The sequence below is a fragment of the Venturia canescens genome, chromosome 8, assembly GCF_019457755.1.
Source record: "Venturia canescens isolate UGA chromosome 8, ASM1945775v1, whole genome shotgun sequence".
NCBI lineage: Eukaryota > Metazoa > Arthropoda > Insecta > Hymenoptera > Ichneumonidae > Venturia > Venturia canescens.
Window position 1 is genome coordinate 8219515 of NC_057428.1, and position 26186 is coordinate 8245700.

The following is a 26186-nucleotide window of genomic DNA, read 5'->3' on the forward strand; positions in this document are numbered from 1 at the left end:
TATTACTAGAGATAGAACTCTCACTATTAAGTTGTACAGTATCCATTAAAAAAAAAAAAAAAAATGTGTGTTGGGACACAGTAAAACCGTTAAAAATTCTTGACTTTTCAATTCAAAACGCAAAAATAATTAAGATTTTGATTTAATTTTACAAAGTAAATGCCAGATTCTGAACGAGCACCCTCAAAAACCCCCTATATCAGATTTTGGAGAATTTTTCTTTTGATCCTCAGTTAAAACTGCGTACTTGAAAATTGTGTGTCCAAAATTGTCGTTTTGCACATTTATGGGTTAGTATATATATATGGTGATGGTATACATTTTGAGGATAGGAGTTTTGGAGATTTTTTCCGTGTAGCAACATGCTTGTAAATTTCTGAAAATTTCAAGATTTTCCAATCGTATTGAGGCCTACAGTAAAATCGTGACCACTAACGCAGAAAAGTTCCATGTATTTTAAACGGAAAACTTCAATCAACCCGCGTGGTCGAAGGTTAAGCATTGTTTTAAATATCTGAAAAAATTACAGCATTGCTTTTTATGTATTTCGAACCGATTTATGCCCGCGTTTTCTTCAACGTTAATCTGAGTTTAAACTCGGTTCATCCTATTTCGAGACTATAGAGAAAAAATTGAACTGAGTTTGAATCGCGTCGGAGAAAACGGCCATTAGGGGGCGGAAAGGGTAAAATAAATTTTGACCGTAAATAACGACCACCCTAATATACGTCTAATACATAGCCGTCGCCCTCTCTCCGCTGCCGCCCCGTTAGCCAGCCTTTCTCTCTCGCTGCCGCTTCTCACCGCGCAATATATCGTCTACCCCCTCCACGCGGCCATAACGCTTTTTCGTGATAGAAAAATCCTAATGATACCCCCGTCTATGCCGTCTGTATATACAAAACCGGAATAAGAGGGCCATGTAAACGTAGTCATAGATATACAAAATGCATATCTGTCGATATATATAAATATACCCGTCTGTGTATACAAAACCGGAATAAGATGGCCGTGTAAACGTAGTCAATGGTTTTGCCGGTTCTAAAGGCGCGTTCGGGGAGTCGCTATTTGCGCTACAAACGCTAACGCTATCATTGAATAATATTAATATATCTTGTATTTTTAGCGCAAATAGCGACTTCCCGAACGCGCCTTAATCGTCATATGATTTACTCAGTACAAAAATTGAAACTCCATGCAATACGTTCTGAGCGAACTCTAGAAGATATTTCCAAGTCATTTTCACCGGTATATAATGAGGGTTTCTCGAGACATCATTGATCTCTAAAAACATTCTATTTCCTTAGGGCAGGTTGTTCCAACTTCTAGGCAGCTTATCTGGCGGGTAAAAACATTGACTTTTAGAAAGTTGAAACAATCATCCGCCCTTATTCTCGTTTTTGCTCTTTAAAGTTGGGAGGATCCTCAATATTTTATCAATTACAAATCAAAATCGTTGCACAGTATATCGTCGTTCTGTGCGTGTCGCTTGCTGAAAAGCTCCTTTATTTTTCTGCGTCTGGCTCGTCTGTCTTTAGTTGTTTTATACACCGCCACCACACTAGCAGCGCTAACTCTTGATGATGCCCGTTTCCCTCACCCCCTTGCCCCTCGCCAATCGCCGACAAATGGAAATGGCCGATCAGTATCGGGCAGCATCGGTTTACCCATTAAATACATAATCCTCGTGTTTCCACGCGAGTACATTAACGATTACATTAAAGATAAAGCCGTCTTGCTCGATCATCGCATGCTGAACCGCTGAACTAAAATTCGAGATTCTAATTTTTTCGCGAGTCACGAAATATCAACATTTCGAGTTTGTGCTTCGACCTGTGCTTGTCTCGTGTGGGTTTTCGTTCCTACCACTGGAATCTACGGTTGAAATTTCCTCGTTAATGAATCATGAAATATTGTTGTGTCATTGTTGATATTTCAACGGAGTAAAACTTCTCATATGAGAATTGAGAAACCTTTTATTTGCATTCGTAGTTTTTGTTTTTCATCCAAATTCTAACATGGCTGCTGCAGCCGCTGCCGCTTTGCTTGACGAACTCATGGGAAGGAACAGAAATGTTCTTCCAAACGAAAAGCCTAAAGAACTCAATTGGGAAGATCCTGAGGTGAGTTTTCGATCGCGCAAATAAAAATTTCGAATACGTAATATGCATTCGATTCTATTTTCATCGCAAAATCCCTGAAATTTCGATCTTTTTCCGTCAAGTATTCATTTTCTGTAATTCTTCAACCAGCTAGCAGCAATTTTCGATAGGAATTCTTACATTTTATTCATGCAATGTTGCGTTTGTTTTTTGCTCTATTTTTATTTGTTTATAATTTATCAATGAAACGAAACGAGAACAAATATTTTTTAAAAGAAACCATATAAGTTTTTCCTGTTTTGCCATAGTACTTCAATTTTTTCAGCTACAAAAAATTTGATCCTCCCTTTTAAGTGAATTTTTCTGTTGGTGTTGAAGAATATCCGAATTTTTTCATGGCATATAATTAGTTTTATATCTTTTTACAGTTCTGCAAACTCTATCTTGTCAAGTTCTGTCCTCACGATCTCTTTGTTAACACTCGAGCCGACCTTGGAGCATGTTCGAGGGTTCACGATGACGAGGCGAGGGAACTTTTTGAAAAAGCTAGCTATTCATACAGAAAACAACAATATGAGGATGAATTTATCAGATTTTGCCAAGGCATGCTTAATGAAGTTGAGAGAAAAATTATCAAAGGGAAACAGAGATTGGCGCTCATTGGACGAACAGAGGCTGTAAGTAGTCACAAATATATTATGCTCCAAGCTTTTTATGATGTTGAAATGGAATAGCACTTACTAAAAAATTTAAGTAATTCATCAAATTCTTGTGTATTGTTTTTTTGTTTGTTATGAAATTGAGGTAATTCCAAAGTTTGTTCAGAACGCTATCGTTAACTACTGTACTACATACTAGTCAAATCAGTGTTAGATATGATAAATGCAAATTTCCATAATGACACATTTTTTATTGGTATTTTTCAAAGAGTTATCCATATTTTTAAACTGATTTGATTGCACCGTGTCTCATTTTATTTGTCAACTGATCCTCGAACAAAATCTACTTATTAGTAGATTAGATAAATAATTAGATTAGATAAATCTACTTATTAGTAGATTTTGTAGTAGTCAGTACGTTAAACTTGATCAAAAGCGTTTTAAAAGTTTAGCACCCATTTGACTAGTATGCAGTACAGTAGTTATTTTAAAGTTGTGTAATTCAACACTAGATTTTAATTTTGGGCTCTCAAAAGGAAAAAAGTACAGTTAGCATTATTTTTTTTATCATGCAGATTCTTTATTGGCTGTTTTTTTATTGTATTTGTCCAACAAATATATATATTTGTTGGTATACATATATTTATGTATAAATTTTTCACAAAACACAAAACCCACATAAGGTTGTGATCACTCTTTGAACTTTCATCAAGTTGGAAATATCAAATATTTGGTCTTGAAAAAATTAATTTATTACTCTTCAATAACCCAGTGTTTTTTTATCTGATTTAAAAATCTGAAACATGGTCTTGGTTATTCTTGTTTCTCAACCAAGATTGCATTGAGGCATTATTTGATTGATCATATTTTTTTGTGTGCAGATCCAGTTAGGTATTTACTACACTGCTGGAATAATCTGAGATAAAATAGTGCTTCAGTTATTTTAAATGTGGATTCTGTTGTGCCAAATGATCAATTTATATGTTTACAGCCAACTCTTACACCAGCACAAACTCAAAGAAACGAGGAACAAATAGCTCTACTTACAGAAAAAATAAACAAGCTTGTAGAGGAGGCAGAGCAGAGTGGAATACAGGGCAATGTTGAGCAAGCTCAGGGTCTCATGAGATTGTGCGATCAACTCAAGGAAGAACGGGAAACTCTGCGAAAGTCGAACGACAACAGTCACTATAATCAGGTCTTTTGAATATCTTGATTTTATGAGTATTCCCTATAGCGACTTCATATCTCATATAAAAAGAGATATTTGATCGTATAGCGATTCCAGTATTAAATGTTTTCTATTTGTTTCTTGTGAAGACTGCTGAGTTGGCAGCCGCACAAGAAAAACAGATGGAAGTTTGTGACGTCTGTGGAGCGTTCCTCATAGTCGGGGATGCTCAACAACGAATTGATGACCATCTTATGGGGAAACAGCACGTAGGATACGCTAGACTAAAAAGTGCTTTACAAGAAATTATGGTGAGCTATCCAAAGATTTATTTTCCTATTGTAATATTATAAAAAACAAATCAAACAGAAATGTTCTATTCCGATGATGAAAGCATTCATATGATCTTTATGATATTAAGATTAAATCGTCAAATTGCTGTTTTATTGTTTATTGTATCAATTACTGAGATACATTATTTCTACTTACAGGACAAACGCGAGCGTGTAAGAGACGAAAAAGAGCAAAAGCGGGACGAGGACAGAAAGCAACGTGCTCGAGCGAATGAAGAAATGGAGAGGAAGCGCCGAGAAGGAGACAGAGAAAGAGACAGAGACCGGGATAATAGGGAAAGGGATCGTGATAGGGGTGATAGAGAAAAGCGACGTCGGCGTCCTGATGAAGATAAGAGTCGTCACGATGGCATTGGACATAGGTGAATATTTATTCTATCTAAAATATTCCTCGTCATACAAAAAACAAAATGTTTTAAAACGTGCTAAAATGGATATACTCAATGTGCAGAAACTTCGGGCATCAGAGCAGAAGTAAATCTCGCGAACGGCATGAACGTCACCGAGAAGAAGAGAACCATAGACGTCATAATCGAGATAAAGGTAAAATAAAGATATGTTTTACGTATGGGGTATTCCATGCAATTTTTTTCATTGCTCTTTTATTTCTCGATCAGTTTCAGGGTAAATACTTAGTAAAGCCACTTTTCTGAAAAATGATGATAGAATCTTTTTTCCTTTTCTATTAGATAATGGACATGCCTAATTTTTTTGAGCGAAAATCAATTATCGGGTATCATTGTAACATGAATATATGTATATTAGGGTGGCCCTTGATATGGGTAAAAAAAAAATTGATCGCGCCCACCCCCAAAACGGGTTCCAAATGGTAAAAAAAAATCTACGCAAAGCCTATGTCCGTTAAGAAGAAGACGTGCCTCTAAGCATGAACTTGGATTCAAATATCAATTTTTTCGCATGATTGGAGAAGTTTCGATTTTTTAAATCTGGTTTATGTGTCAATTTTTTTCCTACTTTCCGAAGCTATCGTATATTAGTATTCAATATACAGATCAAATAATAAGGTCCTCCATACTACACTAACGAAAAAAATTGAAGGATCAACAAATTTTTCCGAATTTTTGGTGATTTTTCAAAATGTTGTATTTCAGTGAAAAATTGTGGTATCGAAGTCTACAAATTTTGAACTTTCAAGTTTCTAGTTTCAAGATTTCTTGATATAGATATACGCAAACAGTGGGGCAGTGAGTTTCCCAATATCGAGTTGACACCCTGCCATTATTGGTGGCAATATTCTCTACCTGATACGAAAGAAAAAAATGTTCCGCTAGGTTTTCGGAAAAGTGATTCTTCTAAATATTTACCTTTTCCTTTTTCAGGATGTTCAGTGATTATCTACAATGGTCATTCACTCCATTACGCACTGCATAAGACAACTGAATTATGAATAAATTGTGAATGCATACTTAAATTTCTTAGTTTTCATCAAAATAATAATGAAAATATGATTTTAGGAAATCGTGATCATCGAAATTCGAGTAGTCACAATCGTCGCCGGCACCGTTCTCGAAGTCGAAGTCACAAGTAACTACTCTTGATTGGTTAGTGAGTGAGAAGTGAGCCAGGTATGCACTAATCAATTAAATTTTTACATCTCAATAACTACTGTACAGGTACAAAATAATTCAGGTGAGTTAAGTTAGAAAATGACCAAAAAATTTACGTGTAATGAGTGCTCAACAGAGGACAATGAAACCTACGAATAAAAGAGATCGGTAAACTTGCCGATCACTATAAAAAAAGAAAAAAAGGAAAAGAGAATGAAAAATAAAAATGACCGAACATACAGGAACAAAATCGGATGAAGAAACATTTCATCGTCGTAACTTTTTTTCAATTTCTTTCGGGGCATAAAATACCAATTTTATTTTCATTTTTGAAGCGTAAAAAAATGGAAACTTTCGAACAACCGTGATAATAAAAAATCGCGTGATACGAAAATTGAGGAAAAACCGGGCTGTGTAATTTCCATGATAAACGGATAAATATCTATAATTAGTTCTATTAAATTGAAAATAGCAGAGCAAGTTGGGAGAAGGTATACCTGTACTTGCTTTGGATTTAAAATATATTGTAATGTGAGCTTCGTAACAGGTTTTCAAAGCGGCGATTTGTGTTAAATACAAACGAAAAACAAAAAAAAATACGAAACCAACGAATTGAGTGCAAAGATATTATTTTCTTTTTTTCTCTATTTTCTATAATTTTTTTCGCAAAGAAAAATTAGTGGTTTAGTGGAGGAAATCAGTGCCTATTGCCGGTAGAGCCGCCACGACAGTGCCCTGTGTGACTGTGACTATACATTCGTAACTTCCGCCACGCATTGATGAGGTATTTATGTCGGAATGATAATACCAAACATGTCTTTTTAAATAGCGAAAATCGGTGGTGTTATTTATTATATTATTGCCATGCGAAAAGACCTGGACGAGAACCACCTTCTATACTCTAATATATTTATTGTACCTAGCTATTCATTTATCCACATCTATTCAAAGAGAAAAACTTCTGAAATAATCAACGCCGGGCTTATCAATTTTCGTTTTAAAATGTGATCAATGATATTTTCAATTTAGAACAACTCCACGAATGTTCTAATAACCTTAAAAATTATCCATCTTCTAACCTTGGTAAATATAAAAATCTGATATTACTTCCGCGTGAAGTCTCCGTCTCTTTTCATGCAGAATTTCTTTAATTTTTATTTTCGCGATTAAATAAAAAATAGATCATCTCACAAAAACAAATTTATTTAACTAAGATTATTGTAGATAGCACAAAATAAATCAAATTCCAACGCGGTTCCGACGATAGATATTTTTGAAGTAGGAAAATGTGCTTAAAATGATTGCTACGGAAATATTTGAAAACTCAATTCTTTGAATAATCGGTTTGAAAAGATAAAATAAGAATTCAACTTTTGCATTATCTACACATTTTTTCTTGACATGTGTGATATCGAACATGTGAAATAAACAAAAAGCCCAAATCGATAATCTTGGGAACGCAGTTCCCGTTGGCGATCGTCGATTAACTTTTTCTTACTCAACGATCGTGACCATTTTTTTGTTTTACGTCTTATGCATAATACGGATTCTAAAATGAAATACTAAAAATGAATCGGAGATATTGTTTGGCGATAAGAGCACTTCTGGCAGAGGCAAATGAGGGAAAACGTTAAAGAAATCAAGAAAAAAAAACATATAATATGACAGCAACAAAATAAATCAGTAATTCATTCATGTCTGACGCGTTCCAACTTTTTTGAAATGTTGATTGTCTATTTTCAGAATTTTCAAGAGTCGGGGAAGGAAAATTGCGAGAGCGGTAGAGCACACACGAACACGAGCACCCAGCTTAATGTATTGTTTAAGGTAAAAATTTTGCATCATCTCTCAAAAATGTCGGACAAGACGAACGTGATTTTATCCCGTGATGTTGGACCAGTAGAGAAATAAAAACATTCATATGAACAAGATTATCGTTAATTTTTACCCGCAATTAAATACATATTTTTATGTACAAAAATATGAACAAATAACAAGTGAAACAAATTCATTTAGTCTTCGAATTTGTCTACCATTCGTTTTTGCTCCAAAAAGGCATGTCAGATAAATATTCAAAATCAAGGTCTTTTAACAACCAATTCATCTGTTTGTGTATACATATGTACATTCCAAACATATACATACACATGTATAAATGTAGACATACTGAACAATGAAAAATGAACAGCTCTTTTCGGTCCCCATCGAATACAATTGTTACTTTAAACTGTCATAAGCCGTAATAATATCGCGTCATAAATTGTCCACTGTTCGTAAATTGTAAAATGATTGCAATAAAGTGTTATTTCTAATAAAAAAATATTCTAAAAATATTATCAAAAAAAATAAGCGATGATAACAACGTCCTTTGTAAGGAATCAATGGTAAATAAGTGAAAAATACAAACAATAGTACGGTTTTATTTAATAAAAATATATACATTATCATTTTAACAATAAATAATACATTGCGCAGTCGAGTTCCGAAGTTAACAGCCTCCTGTTCTCAATACTGAGACGAATCTTCATTCTTGTTTTCAAACTACTTGACGAATTTCGTTTATTTCTTACTTCAGACCGATATTTCGAGTTATCTGAAAAATAAAATGAGTGAGGAAAAACAACGGAATAGCAAAATATCAGTGGATGAGTTTTTAAAATGGGTTCATTTATTTTTATTAACAGTTGTTTCTTTATGTTTTATCGGTTTTGCTATATTTATTCAATTTGAAGGCCAATTCTAGGGTGGGACGCGACCGAATATTTCTAGGTTCTAGTTATCGTCGATCGGACCAAATTTTGAATTGAAAAAACGCAATCCGTGGCATCTTTGAATCGGGTCTAGTCGAAATTCAATTTTATATTCGTTTGAAGGAATAATTTAAAATATAATAATACAAACAATGATAGAAGATCCGGTTTAGAATCATTTTCAAAATAGATGATAAAATTAATAGATGACCAATTAATAGTTCACAAAAATATAAGTGCGTGAAATTTTTTTCCCACTTTTATGATATATGTTAAAACGTTTAATTTTCGATGCATTTGATAAAAACTAAAACAAATTTTGTTTTTATTTAAGCTTTCATCATTTATAAATCGTCACTTTTTTTCTAAATACCTGTTCGTAAACGGTCCAAGCCATAGTGGTCATAAGCGTTCGTCTCAACATACGAGGCACGATACCCTTGAAATATCCCAAAGGACCGTATTTATTATAAACAAAAATAAATGCCTGGGAAGCGCTCGTAAACTCGTTTGGATAGAGCTGCATTTTCGTTTTGACGACGTCAGCTGGATGCGTTACTGCTGAAGCAAGAACTCCCGCTGTTATACCACACACAAAGTAAGCAGGAACTGATTCGTTTGTATCTTGGAAGAGAAACAGAGAAAATATATGTTACATATACTTATGCGTAGCAAACAAAATCACGTTTACGAAATGATCAACCGGCAAATATTTCTCTCTTCAATATTCGAAACTCAATAGTAAATGAATGATTGATTGGGAGCATATTAAATAAGTCGTAGGTAATAAGAGGTATTGATTTCATGTCAAACAGCGAGCGAACGTTTTTTTTCCTTTTATGGAGGAAAGTCAGAAACTTTTTTGTGACTGTTGTCTCGGAATAGTAAAGCAAAGCTGAACCGTTTTCTCTGTTATTGATTTTTTTCGGTGTTCGATATGGACAGATCCATTACTTTTCAACGAGAGTCTGCGCGCTTAGGTTAGCTGTTTAGATATTGATTTTTTTCTTGAAAGTACATCAAAGAAGGATATGATCTCGAAAATTTGAACCCGATACGATCAAATTCAGCCACTGAAGACATTTTTTTTAATTAAAAAAAAGTCAATTTTTTAGTCATTTTCAAGAATTTGTATCTCAGCTTTTATAACACTTGAAAATTCCATTCGAACGATATTATTTTTTACGAACCCTCTACTTATAAGAAAAAAATAGATAGCGATAAACTCATATCCGGATTGGCGGGAACATTTCAACTAAACCACTGCATTAACAAAATTTTACCTGTTTTTCAAATGCTCTCAAATATACAGTTTCCAAAGTAGATGGTTAAATAACAATTGATATCAATTGTAATGGCTGGTATTTATGATTGAGGCTTGATTTCAAGATTGCAATTTGAATTGAAAGCAACTTTCCTGAAAATATCAAGCAAATCGAAATTCCAAGAAACAACAAGAACAGCTATTGAAAAATATAGATTTTTGAAAAGTCGATCGGTATTGGATGATTTTATAATAACAAAACCAAGGCAATTAAGGAAAGTAGGGCAGCAGAAATCGACAGAATACACCTCCGCAAAAAATATCGGCTGTTATTTAATCTTTTACTTTGGAAACTGTAGATTTGAGAGCATTTGAAAAACAAATAAAATTTTGTTAATGCAGTGGTTCCGTTGAAATTTTCCCGTTAATCCGGATATGAGTTTATCGCTAACACCTATTTTTTCTTGGAGTAGAGGGTTCGCAGAAAAAATTGCCGTTCGAATGGAATTTCCAAGTGATATAGAAGCTGAAATACAATTATTTGAAAATGACGAAAAAATTGGCTTTTTTGAAATTTCAAAAATTTTATGATCATACCCTTCTTCGATGTATTTTCAAGAAAAAAATCAGTAGTGAGGTAGTGTCAGTAATGAGGGTCGTAAAATGAATGGTTATTAGGTATTAGTTAAAAAAAAGTTATGAGCATAAGAGAAATGCCATTCAACTTACTTGTAGATGTGGCGTCCTTCAATTGAGTATAAAACATTAGATAAAGACCGCTGTAAGGAGCATCTCTTAGTAGGGTTGGTCCCAAACCACTCGAGAGACCTTTGACTCCTTCATGTTTATATATAAGCCTCAGTGCTTCGCTCATGTTGGCGTACTTGTAAACTCCACTCTGTATAGAAAAAATATTGTTTTTCCATTTAATTGACATTAAAACAATTTTCAATTGTTAGGCAGCATTTCTAGATTTTGTATATTTTCCTTGAGTATACCTCGAATCTTGTTTTGACTACTGTGATTGGTATTAAAAGTCCTCCTGACATTGTTCTGGCGGTAATTCCTAGACTCACTGCCTGTAAAGGTGACAGTGGCTCTTCCAGACATAGTGCATTTTTGAGCCAGTGAAGGGAGGAAAAATATAAACCGACTCCAGGAATTACTCGAGTTATCGACTGCACAAAAGGAAAAAAATGTTATACCGAACACACATTTTTTTTACAAAGAAATCTTCTCCGATTAAATCGTCAAAACTTCTTGTAACACAAGTTCTTCATTAAGTCATACTTCTTTATTCAAATACTTTTAATTCTTTTGACAGAATAAAAAATTTATAAGAATTTATAATTATTATTGAGAATAGTGTAAAATATAATGCTCTACAAACCGGTGTCATACCGCTCCATAGTCCAAAAATGTTTTCTTTGCGAACAATTTGAAAGAGGGTCCTTAGCATTCCATTTTTCTGTGTACTGAAAATAAAAAACAATATTTCATAGTAGAGAAGTTTACAACGTGATTATTCAATTTGTATTCAGTTTTTTGTCTTAACTATCGTTTTCAAATTGCATTGCTTTCCTGTGCTTTTAATAGACAATATTTACGATGGATATTTCGAGCCGAAACTTGCTAATAACATTTATTGCGAAATGAACGTTTCGAAAGTGGTATCTAAAATAATAAAGCAATAATTACCTAATTTGTGTGTTAACGGTACTCTGAAGTCTCGTTTTCACGAGATCGAGTGGTTGGAACAAAATCGTTGAAAAGGTACCGGAGAATGAGCCAGCGAGGAATGATTTGAGAATGGGATACTGCAATATTGAAAAATAATTATATTTTTTAACTCATCGAAAAATGTTGAATAAGTCAGAGGTATAATAGTCAATGTGTATAATAATAATTGAATTCACGAGACTTTTCCATTGGGGTTCTTATCTCAGTACATTGGTAATATCTCTCGCACGAGTTCACTCACGTGAGCTTCTTACTATCTCGTGTTAGAGGTCGTATTTATAATTGTCCAATACGCATGAGGGTGAAGAAAAAGAATCTCACATCAGGGTTTTGAGTTATCGCAATCGAATACAACGTTATTTATTTGAGTCACGTGATTTCTTCTCGTTAAATCTTGCCGCAATTAAAAAAAAACACATCTATCAATTTCCTTTTTTCATGGTTGAGTTATTCTTTTCTGCACTCTTTATCTACACTTCTTTCACATATAACTTTATATTTTTATACGCTTTTTGATGAATTCTATATTGCAATTCACCACAAACAGCAGGTCGTTTTACTAAATTATTTTATCTAAAGAAATATAAAATCGTTTGAAAGAAATTTGTCAATAAAAACTTCCTGGAATTAATCATTGAAAAAAATTTCATGCACAGAAAATTGATTTCTCCGTAACAAACATGCAGAATTTTCTGCCACACAATTATTTTTTTAACTGTCTTGAAAATTATCACAAATCATTTTCTAGTTTTTTTCACTTTGACTATTTAATTTCTCACCAACATACAATTTTTATATTCTATATGAATTAACAAATTTATCTGCTCCACATATTATAGCGATGATACAAAAAACAAGATGTTTTTCTCTTGATAAAAAATCACAATAAATTTATGTTTGCGTAAATGGAAAAATAAGCAATATTGAAATGTGCGAAACAAATATATTAAGCAATCACCCCCTATGAATTGTTTTGTATTTATCCTGATAACTTTTTAGCCTTGATACTGCAATTGCTTGAAGGATGCCTTATAAATCATATCTCTGTGCAATTAGATTGAATATTAACTGTAATAATAATTTATATACGAATCTTTGAATGAAGAGTCTCATAAAAAATCAAATTAATGATATTCAAAAAAGATTATATGGTAGACTTTTAACAACTGCACGAAATTTGAGGTATTCTGATCATCAACTAGTAGTTATTACAACCACTCCATTCTATTTTTCTTTTCATTATTTGAACAATTAACAGTGAATTTAAAAGACGTTTTCTTTTATGATATATTAAACTGTATATAAAATAACTGTTTTGAACTTGTTTTTTTCCAATTCCTACAGTAGATTTAATAATAAGAAATTCACAAACTTGATAGTTGGAGCACAAATTTTGGATAAAATAAGTATAAATTTATAGCTGAATGTTTCTCATTCAAAAAAGTAAAAGCAAGTTGATATAATACTCACAGCAGTAAAAGTATCCATTGAGGTAAGAATAAAAGGGATTGAACAATTTTAACAATTCAAAATAAAACAACTTAACCAAAAGCACTAGAAAATTTTATATTAAAAAATTCAAAGTTGCGATAAGAAAGACAATTCTTTCGAGAGACTTATGACAGTAGCGGCTAGAGAAGTGAGCTTCTTTCTTGTTCCCCGATTACTTACATCTTTGCTTATCTGAGTTTCTTCACTTTTGGGGTCAACAAAATGACCCTGCATATCGGGGCATGTTTTCAGACCGAATGACGGATAAAGACGTAAAAGGTGATAGACCAAACGTGACTTAAGGATTTGTTTTGAACTCAGACCAATTATCATTGCCTTAGCTGAGCTAGGCTAAGCATCCCGTTTTTTCCAGTCAAAATTTCAGGTAAAAAATGAGTGATCTAAACATTGAAAATAAGAAAAAAATCAAATGAAACAAATTGAATCATGTATGGAAAAAATGATTTGCTGTTTTGTATAAACAAATTCCAACAATTAGGAAGAAACAAAACTTTTTATCAATCAAGTTCATGATTAAAAAATAGTATATGAAGAATTTCAATGAAAAAACCTGTACAAAAACATTGGGGGAAGGTGGGGTACGACGGCTCCCTAAATAACAGGCTTTTTGGGAGGCCGTCGTGCTCCACCTTCCCCTAGAATTTATGACAAGAGTAAAATTATTAAATATTTTCCATAACAAAAGAGAACATGCAATATCGAGCAACCAAGATGAGAAAGTATGCCAACCAATAAAATTCATTTCTTCAAATTTGGCACTCAATCATGTTAATATAACTGGTCCTAATTTTAAATGATTTTATAGAAAAAGAAAACTTGTAAGTTGTGATCACAAGAAATAGCAACATCATGTTTTTATACACATTTTATATGAAATTATGATATAGATTCAGGGAAGTGAATGACGTACTAATTACACCTTTTTTCTAAAACTTTCAGTTTGAATTTTTTTGTCTTTTTTTGGTAGAATCGTCAAGATAACCTCAAAAATTTCATCGAAATTGCGACGTATGTATACAAACGACAATAAAAATGACCAGTCACCCAAAACACACGCAACAGATAAACGAATTCTGATGGAAAAGATAAATTACGTGAAGATTATATGTATATATTTAGTATGCATAGGCAATTGCTAGAAATTGCTGCACAAGACCCAGAATTCTTTGCCGCTGGTATCTTTTAATGCACCGCGGTACTGTGATCTATTATGATTGTTTACTATTGTATAGACAGAACGAAAAGCATTATTGGCAAATTAAAAAAAAATTTCGGTAATGTAAAGAAATCGTATTGTTTACGTAGTCGGCTGCTACTCAAATGCACATTAAGGAGAATTACGTTCTTATCCAATAAATTACAATATATTTTGATCCCCGATTTGGAATTATCAACCTAATCACCGATCTCGTCATCATTGTGGTTCTTCGTTTCATCATTTCATAAAGCAATAATCAAAATACGAAAACAAAATATTGTTATGCGTACTTCGTACTATTTGCGCTGCGCGGCTTGCGCCTCGCGCTTCACATATGTTCCACGTTCTACGCAGATAGCCGGAAATTGGAAATTAACCTTGGTCGCGGTGTTACCTTCCCAAGATGATTGTAGACGGCGCTTGCTTCGGAAAAGACTTCCCGTACCCACTCCCAGCTCCCAGCGTGCCGGCAGCATTCCTCGAACTCGGCCATTTTCGTTGGGACTCTCGGGACGTAACGTATGGTCGTTTACTCTATTTCTGGATAGATGTAAGTTCAGTTATTTATTGTTATTATTGCATTCTCTATTTACGCGCCTTTGAAAGTATTTTTAATTATCGATTAAACAATTTGATTTTTTTATTTTTATTTTTCTATCAAAATTTTACTGAAATTGGCAAAAACGTGGCTCGAGCATGCACTTGGAACTTCCATCACGCGTTTGGAATTTTTGTTTCTCCACTCTTATCTCAGTATGAATTTACTTCGCATGAGAATTTCGTTCAATATTTGAATTTTTTAATTTTCCTTCATTTATATTTCAAAAACTCACTTTATTGCATATTTTTACTGTCTCGAAGATGACATAACCTGCAAACATTGAGGCAATGTTCCTGAATATCATCCCACGCTCCATCATTGGACTATAATACGATAGAATTTTTTTTAACAATATAGGAATCAGAAAAATTCTTGCCTGTAGATACTACAATTGTAATTTATTATGGAGCTGAATCAGGTATAACATTCGAATTGCTGATATAACAGATGGAGTTTTTCGTACGAATTTTAAGAAAAAAATTTTATCATTTAAATTGGTATAAAATTCACTCCATTGACACAATTAATGAGTTTTTGTAAATTATTATTGTGTTATATTTTTGTCCACGAAATGCTTAAGAAAATTTTGACAATCCTAACATTTTATAATGGTAAAATCAACGGTTTTCCAGGAATTTCCAGTATGAAATATAATTGCTGCTAGAGTACATCTGAAAGTTCCATACCCTATTTTTATTCGTAATTGATAAATTATGAACAACTTTTTCTTTGCAAGTGAAATATCTTGAAATTCTAAAATTGCATTTGAAATAATTATAAATTTCTATAAAATATCTTCAACAGTCTAAAAACAAATTTTCTTAACAGTTTTTATCTCTTGATCATAGATATCGATTGATCATGGTTAACGGTAGAATTCCGTCGGTCTTTTCTAAGACCTATGTCACACCACGACGACCATATGAGAAGGCTCGTCTTGATCAAGAATTAAAGATTATCGGAGAGTATGGTCTTCGCAACAAGCGTGAAGTGTGGAGAGTAAAATACACTCTTGCCAAAATCCGTAAAGCTGCTCGTGAGCTGCTCACATTGGAAGAAAAAGATCCTAAACGTCTTTTTGAAGGTAAGAAAAAATAACAAATATCGTCTTTTCAGATACCAACTAACCTATAGCAATGAACAATAAATTTATTGTAAATTGGTTAAAATCTTTTTATAAATAAAAATGATGATCAATAAAGTAATATATTCTGACACCTCTTATCTGAATTATCAGTGAAAGGACACATACAATCTGAGATTGCAAAGCAAAAAAGAGATCGATTCAATGCCGATATTGGCATAAAAATAAATTTAAAAAATTTTATTTTGTTGCTCATTAAGGTAACGCTCTTCTTCGTCGTTTGGTAAGAATCGGAGTCTTGGATGAAGGACGCATGAAGCTTGATTACGTTCTTGGTCTGAAAATTGAAGATTTTTTGGAAAGACGTCTACAGACTCAGGTTTTCAAACTTGGATTGGCTAAGTCCATCCACCACGCACGTGTTCTTATTCGTCAAAGACACATTCGGTTAGTATTATAGATTTCATTTATTGATAATGATATGTATACCATTCAGGATAAGTGCTGAATAGAAAAATGTTGATTCACGCCTTAAAAATTGGGCAAGGAACATCTGCTGCTTTACAGATGGTTTCTAATCTTTGAGGCAATATCAAATACCTGGATTAATCAGTGCCGGAGGCAATTATCCTCTTTGCATTTTCATGACCAGGAAACATTTTTATTATGATATACATTTGTAAATTATGACATACTCAAAACCGATATTGCTGTTAATTTTTCATGTTTGATAAACAACCTTAACAGTTATGGAAAAAGATTAGGTTACCGTTTCATTTGCAAGGCATCCTTAATGTTTCGAAAACCATTTTGAGATGATTCAATTCAATGTCATTTATTACAAATCAGATTCAATGAATTTAGAAGTCAATTATCGTATTTCTTTTAATTGATGTGTGTAAATTCGAATGTGTCATTAATTATGTATCCTTAATATATTCGCGGAATCAAATGATTTTGTAAAAAAACGAAGATGAAAAAATGCGAGAGAGAAAATCGTATGATTTTTACGATATTTGTATTTGATTCTCCAGATACGAGGAACCTCACTGACACCCATCGATGGTCTAACAAAACTCAATAACGTCTTGAATGACTTCGTAATGGCCACTGAAATGCTACAGTTATGGCTGTCGTTTCACGCCACAACAAAAAAAAGTTTTTTTTTTGTTTTACGGACAGAGCGTCCTGGTCGCGGGTGGTGTCACAATTATTCACTAAGACCACTTGATCGACGAGTCTTAATTTTAAGATCTCGGCGTTCAACGTCTTGAATTAAAAATCCTGTTTTCTCGCGAATCTTGAAGTTTCATATCGGTACGATTCGTTTCACAAAATAAATTCCTTCATCACCATATATAAATAAGATAAAATTTTAAATAGGAGTTTAACAACACACTGTTGATATGAATGTTACTCGATTGGCAAATGAAAGAATTTTTCATCATTGAAATTAACAATTTTGGTTTTTGATGAGCAAAAAATCGTTTTTCTTCCCACAGCGTTCGCAAACAAGTTGTGAACATTCCATCATTCATCGTACGTCTCGACTCGCAGAAACACATCGATTTCTCCACAAAATCGCCCTTCGGAAGTGGCCGTGCTGGTCGTGTCAAGAGGAAGAACATGCGCAAGGGAACCACCAACGCTGCTGCCGAAGAAGAAGAAGATTAGATTGATGTAACTACCTTCTCGTGTGGCCGTGAGAAGGAATGAAAAATAAAAAATAAAAAAATATATAAACGACACTATTCTTTTGTGACTATAGAAATCGTCCTTTCATCAATTTCCACACCACATGTCCTTTTCCCAATGATTGAGTCAATATACTATTTTCGAGTTTTCATTCATTCTTCGTTTTATAAACCGGTAAAGAGTCTCTGGCAGCAACTCGTCATGTCATGTTGTTGTTATAAATGTACTTGTCTCAGAGTCGCTGCCGCGACTCTAGATAGATGAAAAAAAAAATTCTTTGAATTGTCAGTTCGGTCGAATTTCCTTTCAAGCAGTCAAGCTTTTGACGTACCAACGTGAAAATTTTTGTATATATATGATCTATATTGAATTATTTTGATTAATCTTGAGTTTGGTAACCAGCATCTTAATTTTTTAGTATTTCGTAAAGTTTCATTTTCTAATGCTGACCATTTCATTGGTAATATTAGCATCCGTTGATAATGATGAAAAAAAAATCCTGGCTAAGAAAATGCACATGGTTCTGAATATTGACTGAGCTTTTAGAATATAAAAGAGGGAAACTCGGCATCGGGCAGTATGTCGCCTCAGTAAATGTTATAAGTATAACTGAATAGTAGAAATACATTTTTCTTGGATGCGTTTAACGTATTAAGAACGAGAAGAGTGACACGTTTATCTGTTGAGCAGAGGCCAATATGACTCAAAATATCAAGCATTAAAAAAAATTGTGGACCTTTCTCGCACTCACGTATACTGTACATTCGAAGTGATTTTTCTGTGTAATACGTTTTCGCTCAAATCTTAGGGCTATTTCAGACCTGACGGAGCGCACTTGGTCGCGCGCATTCCAGCGCATCCGCGCGTATTATCCAGCGCACCCGCGAGCTTTGCTCGAACACTGAAGTCGAGGACGCGTGCAAACACGCACGGACGCGTCCAGATACGTGCGAGCACGTGAAGGTTTGCGCGGATGTCCGCAGATGCGCTGGAATACGCGCGGATGCTCGAGGGTGCGCTGGAAATCGCGCGGATGCTCGCGACCAAGTGCGCTCCTGTGCGCGCCGCTGCGCTCCGGCAGGTCTGAAATAGCCCTATACCTCTTCGCGAGAGCCGACCTAATTTCATTCCGTTGAAATATGTATTTTTCAGAAAAATCGTTTAAGTGGTTCGAAGGTTTTTTCGTTAGCTATATTTTTAGTAAGAGGAAGGGAGAATGCAAGAAACGCTGAGTATTTCTTGGTGGTTCTTTAGAATCCAAATTGTTTCGGGCGGCTTTCGATGTCCGAAAATCCATCCGTTCGTCATATAAACAATTAATGTAAGTTTTGCTGTCTCAAGAAAAAAAATGTGTGTAAGCATAAAGGAGAGAAACCGTTACAACTTATAACGTGCACCTGACTTGAGCGTGCATATTAAAATGTTTACATATGTGCTTTTCCGAGTACTTCTGCCCTGTTTCGAAATTGTCTATATTTTTAAACAAAGAGAGCAATGTCTAACTTTTTTAGTGCTTACATGTAAAATAATAAATTAGAGTAAAGAATATTGATCGAATGTATTTTATTAGAACAGGAATATTTTTGAATTCCAATACAGAGAAATCATGTTTTGACATGCGCGTTTCTGTCACGACTGTGTCCTCTTTTATTTTTCTCGCCCTTTTCTCTTTCTATAAAACAATTGAAATCCCTTTCATCTCGCTCATTATAATGCTCTCAATCGATACGTATATATTTTATTCTCTATATTGAAACTGCACTCCCTTTTATCCTATCGAAATATCACATTTGAACCCCGCGCCACGCGAGCTCGTACTTAGCCGCTCGACGCGACTCTTCGTGGCTCAGCGTAAAGGCTATCGCCTTAACAGAACTCTTTTCTCTCATAATTACACTCATTTTATGTTTCAATGACACTATTAATTTCATTTTATACGAGGCAAGGTTTAATCGAACAAAGCAAATAAAAAATTCAGTGTAAAAGGCAATTGAGAGTGTCCAGATAAAACTTGTCCAGAAAAGTCCTATTGCGTGCTGGATCGAACGGAAATAGCCAGTCACGAACAAGCGTTTGGTTGTAGGAGAAATATTGATCCAAATTGAGCGTAATTTATTAATTTAACCAGTGCAACAAGAAAATTTGATTTATTTAATTTTGATAAAGTAAAATATGATTTTTGGTTGATAAAAACATTTATTTTTACTCAAGGATCATCAATTTCTCAAAAGTGAGGGAAATCAACCTCAAGCTTGTCCAACCACGAGGAAATAGAAATCGGCCGACCAATCAATGAATTTAGCGAGCAAAATTCTGGTTGGAGATTATTTTTCTCAACGAATCAAAGTTCGCGTTATTTTTAGACTGAATTATCATTATTATTTCTTTGTCTGAACGAGTATAAAAGGCCGTGCGGAGCAGCCACGGCAGCTTATTCTTGAATCAGCTCTGGCTCTAGTACAGAGGTAGTGACTCTGGAAAGGTAGCGATTCCGTGCAGGCCAAAGATTCGAGGGTGAAATTCTTTTCCGATCATGCCGAGAGGGAGGGGACTGTGCGATTCCGTGCAGTCCAAAGATTCGAGGGTGATAACCTTTCCATTCCTTATTGAGAAGGAGGGGACCCTGCGATTCTGTGGGGTCTGAAGATTCTTGGCATCGCATAGGCCCTTTACCTTCACTTCATCAGAGAACATAGATTTACATGGAACAACAGGCCATATGGGCGCATTTGGCTGGGGTCCGCTTAGTACTGACCCCGGCCACCGTGGCGCTGTTCAATATACGTGAGCACGCATACACTGACGCTGGGGTCATAGCGCGCGCTTTCTCGTACCCAAGCGTTCAGCCATGCTTGGGGTACTATTGCCCTCTTGCTCGCACCCATAAGTTATGGACCCCACGCTTGGGGTCTCAATGCTGTTAAAACATTTAACATGTTGCAGTCATTTTTTTGCATAAAAAATCAAAAACAATAATTCAACCATTCAACAAAATCAATTGAATTTGTTTAGTTTCGGCTATAATTAAAAAAAACTGTCTTTGATGGAAAAAAAAACACGACCAACCTGGATTTGAACTACTATCTCCAACCTTATGAGAGTGACATCGAACCACTATACCATATAAACTTCTGATCCCTAAGCGGCAGAAAATGCTACTGGCTTATCCGGGCCGCTTAATATGTTGAAGTTTTATGAAATAGTAACTGTGGTCGCAAGAGCTATAATTATCAATATAATTTCCAAATATCCATAAATATCATTAAAAAAAAAAATTAGGGCAAAAAAAATTTCTTTCAACATGAGTATATGAACCGGTAATCTCTCGGATGCTATGGCTTCCTTAGCAGCGATATATAAGAGGGGGGCGGTCAATTGACGCTTTGAATGTGTGAAACACATGGATACGTCGGTGCGCGCTCTACAGCGCATAAGTGGAACTACAGTTTCCATGCCAAAAGCTAACATGGGCCCTGTTGTTCCATGTAAATCTATGTTCTCTGACTTCATTTGATTTCCTTGTTGAGAGCAAAAAAATAGTTATTTTAAAAGCATAGGAGACTCACTATCTTGTTTAAAGCGAGACCTGTTTCAATTCTATCAAAATATTTCGATTATTTCAGAAAATCATTTGACAGAAAGAAAATTGTTTTGATTTAATCAATTTCAGTTGAGTTATATCGAGCCAGTCCACGAATATTATTTAAGATTGTATAGAAGCACAGAATTAATCGGATTGATTAAATTTGAAAATCGAGAAAAATAGGAATTAATTTCGAGCTCACAGATAAGAATTTACGAGAATTCGCAAAAGAGAACAGAAATAGTTAAATTGAACAAATTTATTCGACTTGGGCAAGTTGCATTAAACTGGACAAAATTCTTCAAATAAGAGAGAGATTCTCATTAACACCACAAAACACCAACGATTTGCATCACATTCTCATTTATTTAATGAAATTACTGTGAATAAACACGATTATTATATTTTCATACACAAATTCTTAATCTCTCGTTCATTTCATGCCTGCTCCTAAAAATTTAGTAGCTCGAACTTACGCGTAGCGGGTGACGTCCAAAAGCGTACCGTTACAATATATTGTAACGGACAGCCTTACCCCCTGGCACGATTTCTGGTTTGACAGAAGTCTGTCAGAGGGCTACGGACGGAGCGCTCTCGCGTCAGCGGAGCACCGCCCGTACGACAATAAGGCTCCCAACCTTTCCTGCATCCTCCTCCTTATTCCTACCAAAATTGTACACAAACAAAGCAATAACGGAGCATATCATTCCTCGATCCCGAGAAGATTGCTTCTTGCAGTACGCTTTAGCGAGGCTAAGCCCGATTGCGTAGCGAGGAAGCAATACAGAGCACTAGATGCTCCTATACCGGACGAAAGTATCCGTTCTTGAAGGTCGAGTTCGAGCCAAGCTCCTCGAATTGCAAGATGGGGAAATCGGCTTTACCCGCTCCTGGCAAAAATCCGCCGGTCAGTGCACGAACCTGCACTATGACACCTCTCCTACGTGAGAGAAGAGGATTTAAAAAATCCTAAGTTCCGGTATTTGTGATTTGACAACCTCCCGAATATCGAAACGTTTCAATATATTACTTATTAATTTTATTTAGCGCCTCTTCCTCAAGATCAATGTGTAGTACCCCTACTCGTACTGCTAGATGATAATCACGAGTTTTTAAAGTCTAAAGACTTTTTTCCATAGCCTGCTGTGATCTCTCATGCTCATGCTCCTGCTGATATTCATTCTTCTTCTCGTGCTAGAAGATCACGGTTGTCTGTTTGTTATAGCTTAAGAAAAATTCGAGATTTGTAGTAGAAATGGGAAAAAAACGTCATAGGGATCGTTCTGAAGAACTAAGGAGACGCGAGGAACAGTTGGAGAAAAGGATTCGGCGGTTGGAACCATTGGAACGCTTTGAGAATAAGAAGCGACGACGTAAGTGAAAAATTTTTTTTTCAGATAAACAAAGGAGCTCCATGACAACGTGTCTGTATTTTCTGGGTAAAGGCTAGTATAGGTTCTAACCTGTCTCACTTTACCTAGTTTACACATTCAAAACTGGATGTTCGAATTCCTTCTTACATTTAGAGGTAGAATCTTTTCATTTGGAAATGAAAGAGCGCTGGGAGAGGTTCTAACCTGCCAAGTATTTCAACAAAATATGCAACTCAAAAAGGTCTAACCTGATTGAGGAAGGGCGTAGCTCGTGCATAATGACCACGTTAAAAAAGTGTCGTTTAAGTAGGACTAACCGAAGAATGACGGTTGAAGGTTATGAGACTATCTCATTTTTAACAGGTCACCGTCACAACTCCGATTCGGAAATGACGTATGACAATAATGTCAGTCACAGTGGGTATGAGCGTTGTGTAAAGAGTCATTATGAAGAAAAAATGGATAATCCTCACTTGACAGATTCGGATAATTCACATGATCAGTCGCGATTGCGGTCGGTATCGCGATCAAATACTCCACTTCCAGAGGTCATAGAGGTACAAAAAATTACTGATGGCGGAAAACAGAATGAGTCGCTAAAAACGACGAGTTCGAACGAGGAAAATTTGGATCCTCGTATTGTTGAGATTTTGGGAAAAAGAATAAAAGAGGATAGACAGTTAGCCTCGAAGATTCCAAATGAATTAATGGTTCGCTGGGAGGAAATTTTGAGAGCTGGGTTATCAACAGAAGAACGAGAAAACCTCATACAAAAATACCCGCCTCCAGAAAATGCTATTTTCATCGATCCTCCAAATATCAATCCTGAAGTCAAGATATCTCTTGGTGAAAATTCCTCAAAAAGAGATGAGAGAATTGCTAGCAAACAAAAAAGATTGCAGCTGCTCTGACAATTATTGGAGGTGTTTTTCGCGAGATTGTCAACAGTGGAAAAGGAAAACTGAACGTTCTCGAAAAGCTTAGTGACGCAGGACGTATTCTCGCAGATTTGCAGCGATATGAGTCTCTAATTCGTCGAAGTTTAATATTAGCAAATATTAATACATCTTTTAAGGACGTACTTAATGCTTCGGAACCAGACGAATGATTGTTCGGTAAACAAATCGAGGATAGAGTAAAAGTGGCAAAAACCTTAGAAAATACTTCGAAGGAATTTAAAATCTCTTGGAAAACGATGAATACAAAGAACTCAAAAAACTTCAGGATCCTGCCCCGTCGCACGACAAATGGTTATCACCAGGAGACATCGGAACAGGGCTGGAGGAAGCAAGGTTTTCCAAAACGTCTTCGGAACCTTCCGAACACCTCAAAGAGTCGTCGTCGGGAGGAATCCAGTCGTCGGAATTACCAACGCGAGGGTCCAACACGTCGGAGGTGGTAAAGAACTCTGTAAGTTCAATTCCTGGTCGCTTACGTTTCTTCAAACACAAATGGAGCGAGATCACGTCGGATAAATTGATATTATCATGGATAGATGGTTATCAAATTCCTTTTGAGACAAGGCCTTTGTTCAGGATTGAGCGAGGCCTCGACGGTAGCGCGAGAGAATTCGGGCCGGGCTCTCGCGCTCCGCCGCTGGCGTCGACAGTTCGCGGGTTCGGACATTTTGGGCGCGTGCAATTAGAGCAGCCGGGTGCTCGTTTCACGCGCTCACGGGGGGCGTCGCCACCTCCTGGGCAGTAATTAGCACGGGACCGGGGAAGCACACCGCGCATGTGCGCGGGGCTTCATCATCGATCTCCATGATTGATGCCTCAGTCTTGATCCGGTCGCTGAAGCGTGCAATACGGCTAATCACTGCATCTCACCTTCTCACCAGTTTTCGGTATCAAATTCGGGTTCTCTTATTCATTTTCGGTTCAAATCATTACACGGACTCTGCGCATTTAACGGAACATTCTCTCGGACTCATTTTAACGGTATATCTCTAAAAGTCATCGGGTTCTTTCTCACGAGCACGCTTCGGTCGTCCATCTTGTTCGTCTCGCACGTGCTCAACGAACACCGGGTCCACTCGCCATTTTCATCATCGGGCTTAATCGCACTAATTGTCGGGCAAATACTGTACTTTAACATAGAACAGCGGAACAATAAATTCCTCACTATTTTTCTCGCACCACCGGCGTACTTATTATTCGTTTACCACCTACACCAGACTCCTTGCAAAAACATTTTGGTCCTTCGAGCCGTATCTGGTGGTAAGTGCGCGCGGAGTGGGTGTAAAAAGTGAGTGAAAATTCAGTGAGAACGGTTTCAACGGGTTTTTCACGGCGCATCGCATCTCAACGGGACTTCGAACATTCTCGTCTCCACGGCGTGGTTCGCACGTGGTTCGAGCTCAACGGGCGGCCATCTTGGTCATCGACCGTGCACTCTCATCGATTCTTCGATCTCAACGGGTTTTTTCTCAGTGAGTCTTCACATCGGGTGAGTTTTTTCGCAAACTTTATTCATCAATTTATTTGGGAAAATGGACATCAGTGCGGGAAGTGAAGCAAGTGTGCGGTCGCGGGCTCAGCGGTAGCGCTTTCTCTCTCACTCTCGGCGCGCGGGAACATTGGCGTCGATCTCGGCTCTCATTCTCGGGACGCTCACCGCGCGGCGCTGCGCAGTCGGTAATCAGTCACTGGCGTCGGGTCATGGGCGGTAAAGTAACGGTCACATTACCGCGCACCGGTAATTTATCGGTTTTCCACGGGATTCGGTCATTCGGCGGCAACTCATCGGCTAAACTCAATGCATGGACAATTCTCACGACCGTTACGGGCAATTACTCGGTTTTTCACACCTTTTTGGGCAATCTTGGGTACTTTTCGGGAGTGGCCAGTGACTTCGGGCAAAATCAACGGACATTTCTCACGGGTTCTAGCAGTGATTAGTGACACTTCGCATTCGGGTTTACAGTGACGTTCCGTTATCGAATTTTGGACAAATTCGCGGGTGCTTTATCGGTATTCTGTGCACTTTCGGGATTAACGGTGACAGGTGGCGCGGGTCGGGCGGGTTCGGGGCCACCTCGTCTCTTCAAGCATTTCGGGCTTGTACAAAAATTACGGGCTGCAGCATTCATACTACGGGACAATATCCTCCGGTTTTTTTGGGGATTTTGTCGGTTTATTGGGCTCCACGCAATTCTTCGGGAGCATACGTCACCGGGGACGTATATTCGCGGCGTTCCACCTGCACCAGCGCATCACCTCAATCATTTCTCGGTTTCGGGACGAGATTCAGCCTTCCTCAACGGGAGCTTCCACATCGGGCGGCGCTGCAGCCATCGGGAGGGAGAATCTTCCGAAGATCTCTCTACCCACATTCACCGGGGATTTCTCAGCCTGGATTTCATTTCGGGATCTATTCACATCTTTGGTTCGGGACAACGCATCGCTCACTGATGTCGAGCGTATGCACTATTTGCGGACGGCCACATCGGGAGAGGCGGCGAAACTCATCGCCAGCCTCGCAATAGAAGCCGAATTTTTCGCAACAGCTTGGGAGATTCTCTCGGATCGGTA

General features: G+C 36.4%; 3 protein-coding genes across 13 annotated transcripts; 2 read left to right on the top strand and 1 right to left on the bottom strand.

Annotated features, from left to right (window-relative positions):
- Nucleotides 1-1595: 1595 nt before the first annotated feature.
- On the top strand, nucleotides 1596-7779 carry LOC122415330 (luc7-like protein 3). Of its 4 annotated transcripts, none has more exons than XR_006261900.1 (8): nucleotides 1596-2123; nucleotides 2531-2779; nucleotides 3753-3959; nucleotides 4082-4243; nucleotides 4424-4647; nucleotides 4737-4828; nucleotides 5761-6637; nucleotides 7597-7779. XR_006261900.1 is itself a non-coding variant. In XM_043427368.1 (8 exons), exons 1-7 carry the CDS (start codon nucleotides 2019-2021, stop codon nucleotides 5832-5834), a joined length of 1113 nt encoding a protein of 370 aa, XP_043283303.1. In that variant the 5' UTR covers nucleotides 1596-2018; the 3' UTR covers nucleotides 5835-5871; nucleotides 7597-7779. The 4 variants fall into 4 exon arrangements, 3 of the variants coding, with proteins under 3 accessions (XP_043283303.1, XP_043283304.1, XP_043283302.1); XM_043427368.1 differs by having other exon boundaries at nucleotides 5761-5871; XM_043427369.1 differs by having other exon boundaries at nucleotides 5761-5847.
- RpS9 (ribosomal protein S9) lies at nucleotides 7333-17750 on the top strand. 3 transcript variants are annotated; one of them, XR_006261901.1, is made up of 6 exons: nucleotides 7333-7680; nucleotides 14721-14867; nucleotides 15747-16002; nucleotides 16263-16449; nucleotides 17037-17319; nucleotides 17505-17641. XR_006261901.1 is itself a non-coding variant. In XM_043427377.1 (5 exons), the coding sequence occupies exons 1-5, from the start codon at nucleotides 7576-7578 to the stop codon at nucleotides 17674-17676; spliced, it is 867 nt and encodes a 288-aa protein (XP_043283312.1). In that variant the 5' UTR covers nucleotides 7434-7575; the 3' UTR covers nucleotides 17677-17750. The 3 variants fall into 3 exon arrangements, 2 of the variants coding, with proteins under 2 accessions (XP_043283312.1, XP_043283313.1); XM_043427377.1 differs by lacking the exon at nucleotides 17037-17319 and having other exon boundaries at nucleotides 7434-7680; nucleotides 17505-17750; XM_043427378.1 differs by lacking the exons at nucleotides 7333-7680; nucleotides 17037-17319 and having other exon boundaries at nucleotides 14729-14867; nucleotides 15767-16002; nucleotides 17505-17750.
- On the bottom strand, nucleotides 8254-14414 carry LOC122415331 (mitochondrial glycine transporter-like). 6 transcript variants are annotated; one of them, XM_043427370.1, is made up of 8 exons: nucleotides 14214-14414; nucleotides 13279-13499; nucleotides 11566-11684; nucleotides 11258-11342; nucleotides 10866-11045; nucleotides 10597-10765; nucleotides 8977-9227; nucleotides 8254-8446 (listed from the first exon to the last, which is right to left on the bottom strand). In XM_043427370.1, the coding sequence occupies exons 2-8, from the start codon at nucleotides 13429-13431 to the stop codon at nucleotides 8420-8422; spliced, it is 984 nt and encodes a 327-aa protein (XP_043283305.1). In that variant the 5' UTR covers nucleotides 13432-13499; nucleotides 14214-14414; the 3' UTR covers nucleotides 8254-8419. The 6 variants fall into 6 exon arrangements, with proteins under 6 accessions (XP_043283305.1, XP_043283309.1, XP_043283307.1 ...); XM_043427374.1 differs by having other exon boundaries at nucleotides 14164-14414; XM_043427372.1 differs by lacking the exon at nucleotides 14214-14414 and adding an exon at nucleotides 14039-14187.
- Nucleotides 17751-26186: the final 8436 nt, after the last annotated feature.